Here is a 16,854-nt window from a genome sequence, read left to right as displayed (position 1 = left end):
CTCTGTGTACACTGCAGGTGTGTGTGTGTGTGTGTCTGTAGAAACTGCTGGCTTTGCACATGCCTCAGAGAGTGTTTGTCCCCGGGCCTGCGTTTGATGTTGTGTGTTTACACCTTTTGTCCGTCTGTCCGTCTGGGTGAACGTGTTTGCTCGGCATGACTGGATGCTTCAGTCGGTGTGCTTATGGGAGTGTGTGTGCGGGGGTGAGATAGGGAGGGAGAGCGAGCGAGCGTGCATGTGCGGGCCGCTTCCGCCTCACAGAGTAGAGACAATCAGGCCACGCTTCAGTGATCACTGGGAGGAAGAGGAGGAGCGGAGCCATGCTACGCTGCCGTCGTTAATCACGGAAGACAGAAAGCAAGACTCACCTCTGCCTACACATGCACTAAGGTGACGAAGAGGAGGAAGAAGACTGGAAGGAAAGAAGGAGACATCTATAAAAAAAGAGGCATATCTATAAATGGGAACGTATATGAGGGAGGGATGAAGAAAATATGATTCTAAATGTGCAGATAAAGAAAAGCTCAATATTTATTCCACACGATATATATTTTGTTTGTTAAAGGGACAGTATGTAGCATTTAGGGAGGATCTATTGGCAGATATATAATATTAAAAAGAAGTAAAAGGTCTGTTCTTAAGCAAATCATCACCTGAAAATAAGAATTATGTTTTGGTTATAGCATCGAAGGGAGCGGGCCCTCCTCACAAAGCCATTTGGCATCTAACGACCCACTTGTGGGATCTGTCATCACATTTAAATGATGATCTGTGGTGTCACATGGTCCTTAATGCTATTTGGAAGCTTTTCCATGTAGTAAGAGGGGGGGAAAGGATGGAAAGACATAAATATTGGTCTTTGGCTGTGTCTTCCCGGACGAGTCGGTCTTCCTCCCCACCCCTGCCCAGGTACTGAGGGCTCTAAGCTGGGTGCATAGAGGACACATCTGCCCCAGAGCTCAGCCGACAACAGCAAATGAGCACTCGCTGTCATACTGCAACACATCAGCTTGACGTACAGCGGAGACGACGTGTTTTAATATCCTACTCGCTGGATCTGGTGACTGGCTGTGCATATTCTCAGTATGGTTGTGCAAAATATACTAGGTTTGTTCTGCAGTCATTTCCACCATGTGGGCTGATGTAATACAACTGTATTGTTTTGCTCTCCGGTTCATATGTTGTTTATGCAACATACAGCTCTGTGATCCCCTTTTTCATTAGTGGCCTTTCATAATTATGCTCATTTGATCACATGCAGGGTTAAAAAAAAAATGGCAATCCTCACAAAAGCGCAGGAAAAGCATTCATTGTGATTTACAGTCAGCCTGATATCCCCACATCCGGCCGGCCCTCATTTCACATTAACATATCTGAGGATATACAGGGTTTTGATGAAACATCTTACAGCTGCCAACTGGAAGGATAAAAAAGAACAAAGAATATAAGATATTATGCATGCTATGAATCATCTGAAGACATTTGCAGATGATTTATCTGTGTTTTTTTTAATATTTCATGATAGTAATTTCCCCTAAAAATAGATATATGGCATCGCTCTAATTATTACTCTGGTATTACGCTGGTTTGGATGGATACATACACAGAGCTACTTATTAGACACCGAAAGCATTTTCCCGTCCTGGGACATCACAACACTGAGAGACTTTGTGGAGAGGTGGGGTGTGTGCTCATACAGTATAAATGAACTTCCACAAGCCTTTGGCTGGAGCCCCAGATACTTGACCCACAAACGGTATTTACACCTCTCGCCTTTTAGTCGTTCTACTTTAAAGCCATAATAAAGAAAGGCTTTTTTTATGTTCCACTCAGCATCGGTTCTTTAGACAATAAAAGCATCCACATATAGCTGAGTAAGTCCCCTTTAAAAACATATTTTCCTCTGCTGATGCCTTCTGATCACCTGTCACAGGCGGGACATGCGCGGTGAGCAGGGGAGTCGAGATGCTGCTGGAGAATGTGCGTCAATTTCACCAGTGTTGCCTGGAAAAAGCCGGAAGTAATCAACATTTTGTTTCAAAATAAATGCCTTTAGATGGTTTATTAGCAGTTACAATGAATTGGGTGCTGGGATGATGGGTCAAAACTACACCAGACTTTAAATGTGAAACCAGGTGTACGACCTATGGCATGTTATTTCTGTGGTTGTGAGCAATAGTGTACAATGTGCATTGAAGTATTTACATATATATTGATTGCAGGTTGTGTACTGTGAATATACATATTTGTAATGCCACAAAACCGAATAATTACATAAATGACAAGTAATTAGGATTTTATTTTGTAAACCCGACCGGAAGCCACCGCGTGCGACTGCGAGCCGTAGTAAGCCAGAGACCCCCTCACGGAAAACTGTGGTAACTGTACAGCTGCGGAGATGCGCGACACGGAAAAACAAGGAGAAACGAGGGAAATGGAGAGGCGGCGCAGGGAAGGACAGTAGCCGCCGAAAGTAAAAAAAAAAACACCTGAGATGCGACGAGACACCGAGGGGCTCCGTCGTCGCTGCGCTCTTCGGACATAAAAACCGCGGAGAGGGCTCGGGTCGTACATTGATCCGAAGACAGGGGGCGACGGGAGCGGTCGATCATGGGGAACGAGGCGAGCCTGGAAGGAGGCGAAGGGCCGCCGTCCGGGCTACCGGAGGGGCTGGCACCTGACGGGAAGGGCGGCTTCGTCCGGGTCCCCGAAGGGACGCCGGTGGACCTGAGTGAACTCAGCGAGGATCAGAGGCGGCGGCTCGCCGCGGCGATGTCAAGGGCGCAAGGCAGGCAGCCTGGAGGCGCAGCAGCCGCACGAAGGCAGGGGCTTTTTTATTTTATTTTTTATTAAACCAGCGTGTTTATTTTAAAAAACACCCACACTGACCAGTCTAATAATGCGATAATGCGTGGACGTGTTGTTGTAGAGGGAAGCATCGCTTGGAAGATGCTACAAGGAGGCAGGCAGCTCGTTCACGCCCATTTTCGATCCTCCCGACCGCACCGAGAAATGGTTCTATTCTTAGGGCTCCCCGTAATGGATAAGCGTTCACATCTGATGAGCTGCATCACGGGAAAAGCAGATTTCTCTCCCGGTACAGCTCGAGTCTTGGCCAGGCGCGTTCAGGTCTCGGGCTGCCGCTTTCAACGTTGTGTATCTGCCGTGTTTTTTTTGTTGTTGTTTTTTTTTATTAACATGGATGCGTTTTGATCTGCTCGATGATTTGTCTATGACTTGAGGTGTGAAATCAAGTCTTGTCTCTCTGTGTGAGATCAGAGAGACACACCTCCGGTATTTGTGCGAAATTTTCGAAATGCCTGCTGGGTAGGAGATTCTGTCGTGCCCAGTGTTATCCACCCCCCCCCCCCCCCCCCCCCCCCACACACACACACACACACACCTGCACGACCCTTCAACATCCAGCTAAACAAATCCGCCACCTTTATTAGCTGCTCTCTAATGTTGCCAATTAGATCTCTTCTCCTGAATCTCACATAAATTTGATTTCAATCGGCTGTGTGGGAAATCTAGTGTGTTGTGGAGGGGGAGGCAGAAAGCTGCCAATGAAAACAATATGTTGCCAGTTCCATAATGCTTCGGAAATAAACATCATTCATATAATAGTAGCTGATATGAAGACATGATGAGCGATGATGCTAATTGGCTCCAATGGAGTGAGGGGGGACTTGTTATTTATATCTGGGCTGGAGATGGGGGGGGGGGTATCAATATTAATATGTCTATAAATAGAAGAGCAACGTTAATTTCATCACTCTTGGCTTCCCTTCTGCTGCTTTCTGGTTTAGTTTTTATCATTTAAAAGTTCAGGCATCAGTTTCAGAGAGTGGTCGCTGTCCGTGGTGCTGAAACGCAGGCTGCAGTGGAGCGGTCGGCAGCGGGCATTGCAACACTACTTCCAGTGTTCCAGTGGGCTCTTTCCATGCAGAGCTTTTGCATTACTCAGTGCTCACAATAAAACATAATGTAATCAAACGCTCTATCCATTGCAGCATTACACTTTATTGCCCGCTAATGTAATTTATATCAGAGGCACCGGGGACTTTCAAACAGCAGCCTAAGAAACCACTAGGTTTGTATGTTGCACACGCATTCAATTCCTTCTATTTATAGTCACATTTATATCACAACCAAAGTTATCTGAGGACACTTTTCACATAGAGCAGGACTAGAGCTCACTCATGATGTCCCGGCATCACCCAGGAGCAAGCGGCAGACTGCCTGAAGAGATTTGACTTCAGGCAGAAATATTGAGCTCCAACAACATTTGGTGTTGGTCATGATACTAGCCGTAGAAGTCGGTGGCAGTCGCAGCCACGTTATTACACGATAACACATCAGCCCATTACTCCTTTGACGCATTTCTCTAAGGATCCCGTTGACTTTCACTTAGCAGTGTGTGTAGGTTGCGCGCGTCGCCTCCCAGCCTGAGCAAACAAAGATGTCTCAGCTTACCCTCGTGGAGGCGAGCATTTCCCTTTCTTTCTCAACGATCTGCACGTCACATCACTCAGCAGCATTCACTCTGCTGTCAGCGTTTGCCCAGGGGCTGCTAGCTACACATCCTGTGTTCACTGGTGTGCTGAATGGGACTGAGATTCACAAAGAGCTCGTTCTATGGCCTTAACCCGAGCACAGGGAAGCTACAGCAGAGGCAGAGGAGTTGGTAAATGTCCTCAGCAGTATTGTTTGAGGTGGTAAAACAGCATATGCGTTAAAATTACTACGTTTAGTGATATTTTGTTCATGTGAGTATAATTACAGACAGTGTATGTGTTTCTCTTTGTTTTAAATCTTCCAATTCTGTGAATAATTCAACAGAAATATCTTTTTAGGTCATAGTCATGCGCTTAACGTTGTTACATTGTACCGTTGATCGCCACCAAAGTGACAAATTAAATGATATGGTAGTTAAAGTCTATTACAGGACTATCTGGGCTTAAACACTCATTAGTTGTTTTTTTATTTTCGCACTTGTTCAGCTGAGAGTTGGTGTAGACTTGGCTTTTAAAAAAATAACAATAAAATCAGTGCTAACAAAACTATGTCTGTTTTTCTCTATTTCAGACCCTCAGTATCTGATACTAATCAGCGAACCCAGCAGGTAGGGGCCTCCAGGGGCCCTACAGGTCTCAGTAAGAGCCGCACTGTAGACGCCTTCAACCAGGGTCCACCAGGCAGGCCCACACCGGGTCGCAGCCCCTCATCCCTCAGCCTTTTTGAATCCAGATTCCGGCAGGAGCCAAAAGACCCCGAGACCAAGTCATCCGGCATGTTTGGCTCCAGCTTCCTCAGCGGGGCCAACCCCCTCAGTGCCATGACCTCCTCTGTCTCCTCCTCCATCTCCTCCATGGGGGATTCTGTCAACATCCCCAAGTTTGGACTGTTTGGGGATGAGGAGGAGGGAGATGCATCTGCAACACCTGAGTCCAAGCAGGGAGGAAAGCCACCAGGCAAGGGCCCTCAGCAAGGCCCCGGTCCAAAGGGACCACAACAGGGCGGACCTCAGAAACAGGGTCAGGGCCCTCCTGGACAAGGGCCAAAACCAGGGCAAGGACCCCCTGGGCAGGGACCCAGGCAAGGTCAGGGACCACCAGGCCAGGGTCATCCTGCTCAAGGACCCCCTGGGCAGGGACCCAGGCAAGGTCAGGGTCCACCAGGCAAGGGTCTTCCTCCTCAAGGACCCCCTGGGCAGGGACCCAGGCAAGGTCAGGGACCACCAGGCCAGGGTCCTCCTGCTCAAGGACCCCCTGGGCAGGGAGCCAGGCAAGGGCAGGGACCACCAGGCCAGGGTCCTCCTGCTCAAGGACCCCCTGGGCAGGGAGCCAGGCAAGGGCAGGGACCACCAGGCCAGGGTCCTCCTGCTCAAGGACCCCCTGGGCAGGGACCCAGGCAAGGTCAGGGACCACCAGGCCAGGGCCCCAAATCTGGCCAGGGTGCTAATGGCCAAGGACCCCCTGGGCAGGCCCCCAGGCAAGGTCAGGGTCCACCAGGTCAAGGACCTCCAGGGCAACAGGTGCCCAAACCAGGCCAAGGACAACCCGGTCAAGGCGCCAAACAGGGTGGCCCTCCCCAGCAAAAAGGTGGCCCCCTTCAACAAGGACCTAAACAGCAAGGGCCACCAGGCCCTGGGGCTCATCCTGGAGAGCCAGCTAAGAGCGGAGGGCCTCCTGGTCAGCACGGAGCTGGAAAGCCTGGAGGTGGACTCTGTCCGCTGTGTAAGACAACGCGGCTGAACACTGGCTCCAAGGACCCCCCTAATTACAGTAACTGCACCGAGTGTAAGAACCAGGTGTGCAGCCTCTGTGGTTTCAGCCCGCCAGACTCAGCAGTAAGTGATTGGGTTTTTTCTTTTCAAGATTTTAAAATGGTTTCTAATTTTTTCAAGTAAACCTTGACGTAAGCACTTTGGATATGTGGCCCTCAGTTCCCCGAATTATAAATATTCAATGGTAAAACACTTTTCCAGTTCACTGCTGGGTATACTGCCATTTATCTAATAATAGACAAGACGGTTCATGTCATTGGTGGTAAATGTGGGAAAATCATTGTCACACATTATTCAAATTTCTGTGTGTGAAATATCAAACTATCCATTTTCTCATTCCGCATTCCACTGTAAAATTGTAAACCTGATAGCTTATTTACTGTAGTAGTCAGACTTTGTGATACAAAGAAAGGAAATTCTTAAATATCGTCAAACCTAATTGGCAACAATGGAAATCTTTAGACCAAATAATAATACCAAGCATTTTTGCTGTATTGTTGAGTCCAACACACTAGTCTGTTAGCAACATAACATATTGCTCTTCTATGAGCCTGGCGAAGGAAAGGCATCTCAGAACAGTGGCACATGATTTGAGAAACAGAGGGACCATATGGACCCTGTGAATGTTAATCAAGGTGACTCATGTCATGGCCACAGGAAGATACTGTGCCAGCCAGCGAGGACACTCTGTCACACATGGACCGTAAACACTGGTGGGCCATGGTTACGGCACGGCAGAATGACTGGTTCCTTCTGCTTTAGCCCCTTCTTGGGATTTATTATTCTACAGGTCAAGGTCGGGGTGAATAATGTCTCTCTACATTTAACGCTGTTTGTAATTACAGTAGAATTATACACACTGTTCTGTTCTAGATAGGGATCAAATTGTCAACATTGGCCCATTTTAAACACTGTGGTTCGCACACAGTGGAAACTGAGATGCCTTGTACACTAAACAAAGAGCACTGTGGTGTAGCCAGGCTTTGTTGGGAACAGGTATTGAGACATACTGTATGGGCAGAACAGTGACAATGAAATGCAAGTGTTTACAACGGTTCAACAGTTACAGTGCAAACATCATTGATGCATGGATAGTATTTTCCTTTGTGCTCACAGTCTATGAAAACATTTCTCTGGTTGACAGATTTTGTGTTATCGCTGGATTGAAACACTCATGTAGAAAAAACAGGTTTTAATTATTATTTAGTCAGAAACAAGCATTAAATAAACATGTTTTTCTTTCTACTTATTAGTATTTATGTAGCCAGATTTTAATTCTCTCATGTTGTAAGAAGCATGTTGGCTCTGGAAAACAGGATTCAACATCATTTGAAACACTAATTAGTGGACATCTCTGAATTTGTCTTTATTTTACGCAAAATAAAATGCAAATGGCTATTTTAGGGGTTTAATTGGTTCTGCTTGCCTGTGTATATACTGTAATTACCCATGCCATTGATGTCTGTGCTCAGAACAGTGAGGAAATTTGTTCCAGTCAAATCAAAACCATCAACCATCTTTTTTTTATTCGTTCACAGGGTAAAGAGTGGCTATGTCTGAACTGCCAGATGCAGCGAGCAATGGGAGATATGGATCCCCCTGGCATGACAAAGCCCAAACAAGGCTCGGCCCCAGCCTCGCCCCAGAGACAGGCACCTGGCAAGCCTGGCAAGCTGTTGATAAAGCAGCAGAGCACCACCGACCAAGGGTTAACGCCGCCAACCACACCGAGGCAGAAATCCCCAGGTCCTATCTCTCCTGGACCGCTATCCCCTGGCTCCTCATTGGGAGGATCCCCCAAGATTGACCCCAAGACAGGCCGCCCCATTCAGCCAAAGTCTAGTCCCCAACAGTCTCCGGCTAAAGCCAAACAGGAGTCCAGCTTTTTTGGGGGGTTGGGAGGGCTCAGTCTGGGAGGCTTAACAGACCCTAGACCATCTTCACAAGCTGCCGAGTCTGTTACAGGGAAACTGTTTGGCGGGTTTGGCGGTTTGATGGAATCGTCGAAGCCTCAAGCGCAGGCAGCGCCAAAGCAGGAGGAGTCTGTCGCTGGGAAGTTGTTTGGAGGCTTTGGAGGGTTGACAGAATCAGCGAAATCTCCTGCTGCTGCTTCTCAGATGTTCAGCTTTGGATCTTCACTCTTGAGTTCCGCCACCAATCTCGTCTCCGGAGAGGAGGACAAGGCAGCGGGTTCTCCACCTGGGTCGCCGCCGGACTCCGGACCAGCTTCCCCTCTGGATTCGGGCCCTGGCTCACCACCTGACTCCCCCTTCTCTCCTCCTGGGTCTCCTCCTGATTCGGACTCTGCTCCTGATACCCCACCTGCCAAAGCCAGGAAACCCCCCAGAACCATTTCTGTGGACCAGGAAGAGAAGGCGCAAGCAGTCAAACCTGCACCTGCACCTGCACCTGCACCGACGTCAACACCCAAGGCAGGCTGCCCTCTCTGTAACGTGGAGCTGAACGTTGGATCAGCAGACACGCCCAACTACAGTTTCTGCACCGAGTGCAAGAAGACGGTTTGCAATCTTTGCGGATTTAATCCTACTCCCCATTTAGGAGAGGTAAGAACTACAGTTTTCTTCAGCACCACAGCTTCCCACACTCTCAACACACTGCACCTACAAGTAATTTATGCAATCTGTCGTGTATAAATAGCAGGCAAACATCCTCCTAGATGCTTCATTGAAATAGGTCACAGGAAAGATACCATCAGGAGTTTTCAGTTCTGCGTTTTCCCCCCACTAGCGTTGTGTGAAGCACTCTGGAAGGAGGAGAGCGTGTTATTAGTTGTGCTAAGTTCATTAGTTTACCCCAAATAGAGCGTGATGACATCTGCAGACATTTGGCCACTTAATGAATGGAATCGGTCGGTTGTGCTGCATTTTAAATGACCAGACTCATTACTAGCAAGCCGTGTTTTAATGGAGAGGTCAGCCAGAACGATAAATTAGGTTGTTTAAATGGACGTCAAAGAGCACTTCAAACAATTGACACTTGACTCTGAAACTCAATACTCAGCATGTGTGTGTGAGAGAGAGACCATGTCTGCAATTCTCTATTCTTGTTTGGGGAAATGCACAAATTTCTTCCTTATTATTATTATTCTTTTAATCTTATGCACGTATGATTAGTATGAAGCTCGTCTGTTCGCTTGTGTGTGTTGCCTGGTCTCCTGAACCTAAACCAAGTGGTTTTGTTTTTGTTGGTGTGTTTGTGCCCATCATGAGACTCAGTCATTGTCATTGGCCTCCTGATGACGTGGAAACCAAACACTTTTGGCCTGCTTATCTCCCGAGCTGTGGTGACAGGTTTTGTTTGTGTTACTGCGGTGTTTTGTCTCACACGGAAGCAAAATCACAAGAACGCTTTGAGTTCCACAGAGCAGATGGTTCACTACGGTGTAGGATCGCTATATTATGGGAGTAGAGGCCAAAAAGTGCTTTCGGTTGAGTGGTTTCTCAGCAGGTAGGCAAAACATAGTCACATATGCTGCACCCACTTAATATTTCATTAGTGTCATCACACAATCACCAAAAATAATAATCCATAGTAAAATGACCTACAGTCATAGGTCAGTTACAGCACGATATCTAATTGTATAGTCTTTACATGATCATGGGAGTCAGGGCACAACCAGCAGCTCTGTCCCGGCTTCACGTGTCAGCTACTTTGTTAGCTGTCGGTTTCAAATGGGCCTTCGGTAATCTGCTTTGTATTTCTGGCTCACCGGAGAGTCTTCTGTAGCAGCCAGTGGAACTAAGCTGGCAGTCGACTCCACCGTGTCATGTACAGGAAATGCTGCATTTGGATGGGAAATTAACTATTTTATTTTGTAAAATTAGGTTGACTTCTAAGAAATGTATACTTAAATACATACTGCTCCTTTTTAATTTTTAATCGTATGACTCGGATATGATTGTGAAAATCCACAAAATGTATGGTACGGTGCTGTCTGAAATGATATTTTATGAAATACATGAATTATTTGTTGCTATGAAAGTAGAGTACAATATCCAAAACAAGATAGCTGCCATTTGTTTACGGATCCCCGTCCTTTTTCTTGAGCTCTCACTTGCTCACGCTCACTGGGAAATCAAGGAGCTGAACTGCACAATCGCTCAATTGAGGCCTGGCAATGGAGAAAAATGTAATTACGCTGGAGAGATGGGCGTCCAATCCACTCATGCACAAATTGGATACAAATCCTTCAACACCATCCACGTCTCGACAGCCAGAACCGTGAGCTCAGTTTGGATTTTAAGAATAACGTCCCTCCGAATCTGACGAGGATGAATCACTTTTGACTCATCTCGGACTCGATCCAACCTCAGCATTCAAGGATTCATTCTGGACTGGAATAGAACGGGTAAATCTTAGAACTGCAGTACCTTGTGGGGAATGTGCAGAAGGAGACGCACACATGCACAACACCTTGGTTGAGTCATCTACCCCCTCAGTACTGTGCCTCGCTTCTGTGTCATTCGCTGTCATGATGACGGCTGTCAGGAGGGGTTCACTTGCTGACGCATGCGAGTAGGTCAGAGTGTGTGTGTGTGTGTGTGTGTGTGTGTGTGTGTGTGTGTGTAAACTGAGCAGTATGTTTTATTTGCGAGACTGTTGAGTTAGTCGGGTATGACTGAGACTGGCTGGAGTTTACGTACTGCAGGCGTGTTGTTTGTTTGAATGACTTTTCTAGACTGGTGTGTGTGTTTGTGTCTTGTTTTGAAATACCGAAGGTTGACGGTGCGTGTTCGCCCCTGTGTGTCAACACATCCGTGCGTCGGTGTAATCTCCGTTTCTTAAAAGGTTTTAAAGGGCAACAGGAAGCCTGTCATTTCTACCGAGGCTTGATCCCACACTCAGGTGTAATCCTCATCAATGCTGGTCTCCATAATAGGCACCCCGGAAAGAAAAGCACTCACCTTTCAGGCTTCCTTCCATCCTGTTTTATGTGTTCTCCCCTCTTTCCTTTCAATCTGTATAAGACCTGGAGGAGACACACTTGATGTGGAAGTGTTTTTCGGTGCTCATCCTCCCCTTAAACACAGCTTTTTCTCCCTCGGTGGTGCCATCCCTCTGCCTTTCTCACTGTCGCTCCCTTTGATGTCGGGGGGGGTGTACTGTAGATTTGTGTGTCGAGTGCTGCTCGGCGATGTTACTGTAGCTCGGGCTCCATGTCATGCTGCCCTCGTCAGTAATGAGCGCACTCGTCGGGAGAAGTCTTACGTAAAATGGGAGAGGCAGCGCTTTGCTAAGGAGCACAAAAGAAATAACTCTAGGATATAATATTTTACATTTAGTATTAATGACAATCTATCCAGCAGTTTAAGATCCCATCATAGATACAGTGATGTTAAGGTATAAATATTATTTATAATACATTTTTATTATAGTTACTATCACATTGTGTCCTGCTGTTTAACAAATGGATTCTGTGGCGTTTATTGTGTAACGCTGTAAAACTGTAAGAAATAATCCAAGATTTCTGCTGTCAAGTTAGAAGACTGATATCACATTCATGGATGTGTTAAACCCCAAAGACAGGAAACGGAGGGAAATGTTAACCAGGCTCTGTTCCAAGTGAAAACACAGAAGTTTGCCAAAAGCTATTTTATTGAAGGGGCATATTTGACATTTTGTGTTTTCGTTCTTGGCAAGAGTTACATGAGAAGACTGATAAACGTCCAGGGCTGTGTGCCGTAGATGTGAAGATACTGTCAACAGCCGCTTAGCTTAGCATAAAGACTGAAAATGGGGGGAAACTGCTAGCCTGGCTCTGTCCCATGTTAATGAATCTGCCCACTGAAGCTCACTCATTAAAGTTTTATATCTCGTTTGTTTTATCCGTACGAAGAACCAAGTATGAAAACAGCACATTTTTCCTTACATGGAATATATGACAGAAAGTTACTAAGTAGATTTATTTAACATTAGTTATTAGATACTTTAGTAGTATGTGCATTAATACAAAATATAATTAACTGATAAATGTAGCTTGATTTTGGGTAACGTTGGAATCGTGCTGAGGTTAAAAGGTCAGGCTATGGTTAGGTGTGTTCTCCAGTGAATAACTGTCAGCTGGTAGTGTACGTGTCTTTCTGTTGGTAGCCCCGCGTCTTTGCCATCATGTTCGTGAGGCTTGATATCCTCACACTGACTCACTATGTGGTGTTTCCTGTGTCTTCCTCATCCCCTCATTGTTATTCTGCGGCTGTGCCCACAGAATAACAAACCCTCCCACAGTCTGAACCCTCCTTCTGCACTGGTAGATGAGGCCTGCTCACATACGATGCACACGCGCATATGTAGAACTCAATAACAGCCTTTGGTATCATAGTCACATGCAGTCAAGGCCACTCTCACAATCTCAGCCTGCCTCCTTACATAAGATCACATCTCGCCTCTACAGTCACGTTGTGATACGAATCTGTCGGTTGCTGTAGTTTGATTCCTGTCCGCGTGTAATCCAGGTTGGTCTGTTTCTGGCCAGTACAGTTGCCTCACAGCTCTGCCATCACTTGCCCGGGAGACAGAAGTGTACAAAAATAGTCACAGCCACAAAAAAAACACTACAAAGGGGGAACACAAGCGACTGCAGGGTATATCTTGCTCGCTCTCGCGCTCTCTCGGCTCTTTTGTGTTCACGCTTTCATATTTCCACCTTTTAAAAAGGGTCTTTCTTTTGCACCAGGCAACCCACAGAGTCCCCCACACAGCCGTCTTGGAAGGCTCGAGATGGATGGTATTTTTAGACACTAAGGTGTTTTGGTGCGTGCAATTCTTCTGTCTCTCTCTGCTGGAGTATATATCCGTTAATTTGGCAGTGTGTGAAGGTGGTACATGAAGAGGAATGAACTGTATCACATTCATGTTTTGCCTGAATGATTTGTACACAGGGTAAATGAGTAGTTGCCTTATACACCAGGTCCAAAACCTTGTTCAAGCCGTGACAAGTGGTTTACCATTTAGGAGTCGCTAGGATTGAGATGAACTGTCCTCAGGCACCGCAAATGGCTCCTTCTGCCTCCTTTTTTTTTACGGAGCTCGCCCTCCGGCTCTACTCCATGATTTCCAATTATCCCCGTTCTAATATACTGGTGCTCGCATGCTTGGCAAGCGCCACGTTTTAGCCACTGAGCCTTAAGCGCCAAGAAGGGGTGGGAAAAGCCAAGGCCTCATGTGTGCCAGCACTGAGCCCTGGTGAGACAAAGAAGCAAGGACAGACAGGCACAGACACACAGACAATTTGTGGGAAACAAACACATCCTGGAACCGGCAACTCATGGTGTCGGCACAGGCTGTTTACATCCTGACTGTTGCTGCGCTCTCTCTCCTTGAAAACAGGCTTTACAAGAGTGACAGGAGACATTTTGATTATCTGAGTATCTGACGCCAAATTCCTCCCTCATAATTGATATTCAATCCGTGTGGCCATCAGGGGAGCCCAGATTAGGAAATGGCTTCACCTCCAAAAATCATTTCTGTACTTTAAAAACCCGAGAGGAAAATGGATTAGTTTTTTTTTCTTTCTCCACCCATAAATGGTGTCTTTCATCATTATTGGATAGAAAACGTGAAAGGGAGTGCAGCTGGAAGGCACTTGTTGGATTTGACCAATTGAGACATGTAATCAAAACCCTGGTCACAGCCCGCCCCCCTTTTTGAACCATTTACGACGAAACAGTAAGGGTGTAATATCATCGAATAAGACACGCGCATCCTAGCTGATGAAATAAAATCTGTAAAAGAGCTGTGAAATGAGTAACACACACAGACAGATTACATGTGAATGTGTCGTGGGGGGAGGACGGGCCTGAAACAGAGGAGAGAAGAGACGAGAGAGAACCAATGGGGGCGTCACGAGCAACGGGGTGTCACAAAGGATATGGCTGCCCGCCGATGCTGCCCTAAGCAGTGTAGACCGTGATGACCTCACTGTTGTCATCTCACAGGACTTTACGAGAGTACTGACCGTGGTTCTATGGGGCTGTGTTGTAGAAATGATTGTAGATATGATCTATTTAAATTCATAGAATAATGGGGTTGCGTGTTGTTGAAGAGCTCCCGCGGTTCCCCCCCCCCCCCCCCCACTAGTCAGAGAAAAGTGAACTTCTGGGTTAACTTTGCTAGACGACAAGGTCGGCACTCAGCTTTCATTGTGTTATGTTCACATCCAAAGTATTTTCCATATGAAAAGGATATTTGAATGACACATATAGGTTAATTTTTCCCGTGCATGAAAAGTTCAGATTTTTCCACTTTGTTTCAGATGATGATGTAACCATTTTATACAGAAGTCATGCAACAACTGCAATACTTATGCATTATTATTATTATTATTAGTATATGGTAGTTCTTCAGGCCCTATACTAATTTATTTGTAGATACAGAATGTAGTACATATAAATAATACATTATATTCCATGTAAATATGCAGTACATTGTGCTACTGTGAATGGCTGTATGTTCACATATAGTATATCGTTTATATTCTAATTTATAGATGGGAAATCACACAGCTGATAACACATTGAAATTAGCATTAAGTGCGAACTACAGCTAAATGAAAACACAGCCCCCTTTCTCTCACGCCCTATCTCCTTTAAACGGCAAGCTTCCCAATGTTTTTTTAAACCAGAGCCCACAGCTCATTAGGCCTAACCTTTAGACTTAATGAAGAGGTGGGAACCCCCCCCTGTCTTTTCCTCTCCCTACTCACCCCTCTTCTGGTACAATTACCTTGTCCTCCTGCAGTGAGGAGCTCAGTCGTGGAAAAGCTACAAAGCAACAGCTCATTATACACTATTACGCAAAACCAGCTCAGAAACAACTTAGTCAGTCAGATGTTGGAGGTGTTGGCCAATGACAACAGGCATAGAGCAAAAGTATCATCACATCCCAATGTGTTTAATAAAACGACAGAAGAATAGAGCTCTAAACCGGTAGGATGACAGCGATTCGAGAATCGAGATTCTCATACATTCATTGTGCTGTATGTATTTTTTTAAAACCAAAGATTACTTCGTATCCATTGAGAGAGGAAAGTAAAGAGTCTGAAAAAACGTACATACGTTCGTTTTTTTATTTTATTTGAGGTGCATTATCAATTATTTTCTTTATTAATTTGAGAAGAGATTCAGTTCGCCTTGCAAAAAAAAAAAAACAGCTAGTAGAAATGTCCTTCATAGGCCTTCTTTTACCCAGAGAATGTTTGCACTGGCTTGCTGTGGTTTCCTAACGTTCACTCATATTTGTTATGCACGGGACAACCACACTCTTAGTGCTGGTTACTAAGCAGCTGAGGGTTAAAAGTACTTTTCTCTGAGGCTTCTTGACAGCGGCGTTCGATTTATTCAACTTCCCCGTTCAGATACTGCTGCTTATTTTGGGATTAAAGCCAACAATCTTCTGGTCTGAAGCCCAGTTCTCCAGCCTTAAGGCTATCACCGCTTACATAACATTTAGTTGCATGATTCAAAGGGGAATTACATCAACATGTGAGCATGGATCACTGGGAAAAGGTGCATACAGCACATTGAACCCAAGATGGGAAGATCTATAACAGTGGGACATTTATTAGGACAAAGATCTTTTTTGGCTTGCAAAGAAGCTGATGCCGAAATGTTCTGCTTGTGTAGTGCATTATAATTAAGTTGGACACTCAGCCAATTGGCCAATCAATGGGAAAAGGGCAACGACTTCCAGACTTTACTTTTAGCAAGAGCTATAGTAATGAAAAGTGACTTGAGCAGTTGTGCAGAAAGGACACTAATCTTTTAACAGCCATATTATTCATTTATATGTTAACTTATATCGTATTTTCCTTGACTTTCATTGTCCTTCATCTTAATGTGTTGCAAAACTACTATGTCCATCTGATGTTAAGGGGAAGTCTTTATTATTATATACTATTATATTCTTATTATAGCCCTATGTTTTATCAGGAAAAAATGGAATTTATTATACATGATGTCTGCTAAATGTTTATTTGTATCAAAGAGCAACTCAAACATTAACATTACATGTGCAAAGAGACATAGAAGCACTGAATTATCTCCCTTTTTGTAATAACAAAACATTATGTATACATGCATTATATATTTAGCTGTACATTAGTAGATACCTTGCCTGGGAACCAGCAAATCTGCAAGCTCATGTTTAAAAATGAATGACTCCAGATGCTAATAGGTGGATTTCATCACCTTCGGATGGAGCCAGGCTAGGCATTTCCCGCTCTTTTCAGTATGTGTGCTAAGCTAACCTCACCATACCCGGAAGCAGGGCAGTTTGTGTCGACTAAAATCTCAATCTGTACCACACCATTTAAGAGCAATATTTGGCAGTAGACCCAAACTGCAGCTTGTCTTCTCCACTATTGATTAGCAGATTTACAGGGTGATAATGTTAAGCTCGTTGGCAGGAAATCGTGTTGAGTCACCTCCAATCACCATAAAGCTCCTTCACGTCTGCAGCTTCAACCTTTTCATCGCTACACCATGTTTTTGTTTCATCCTGTTTTCTTATTATCACTGTGTTTTGTGTCTCCCTGCTTTCCTTTTGTT

The 16,854-nt window shown here is 45.4% G+C and overlaps 1 protein-coding gene across 1 annotated transcript in view; it reads left to right on the top strand.

Moving 5' to 3' along the window:
- Positions 1 to 2,595: 2,595 nt before the first annotated feature.
- pcloa (piccolo presynaptic cytomatrix protein a) overlaps positions 2,596 to 16,854 on the top strand; it is a 52,137-nt gene continuing 37,878 nt past the window's right edge. Inside the window, exons 1-3 of the mRNA XM_084038643.1 lie at positions 2,596 to 2,822; positions 5,089 to 6,352; positions 7,828 to 8,853. Coding sequence (XP_083894769.1) covers positions 2,611 to 2,822; positions 5,089 to 6,352; positions 7,828 to 8,853 — 2,502 coding nt within the window. The 5' untranslated portion in view covers positions 2,596 to 2,610. The remainder of the gene's footprint in view (positions 2,823 to 5,088; positions 6,353 to 7,827; positions 8,854 to 16,854) is intronic.

This window comes from Eutrigla gurnardus (assembly GCF_963514095.1).
Source record: "Eutrigla gurnardus genome assembly, chromosome: 21".
Taxonomy (NCBI): domain Eukaryota; kingdom Metazoa; phylum Chordata; class Actinopteri; order Perciformes; family Triglidae; genus Eutrigla; species Eutrigla gurnardus.
Note: the sequence above shows the minus strand (reverse complement) of the source record. Positions and strands in the feature narration are given on the sequence as shown.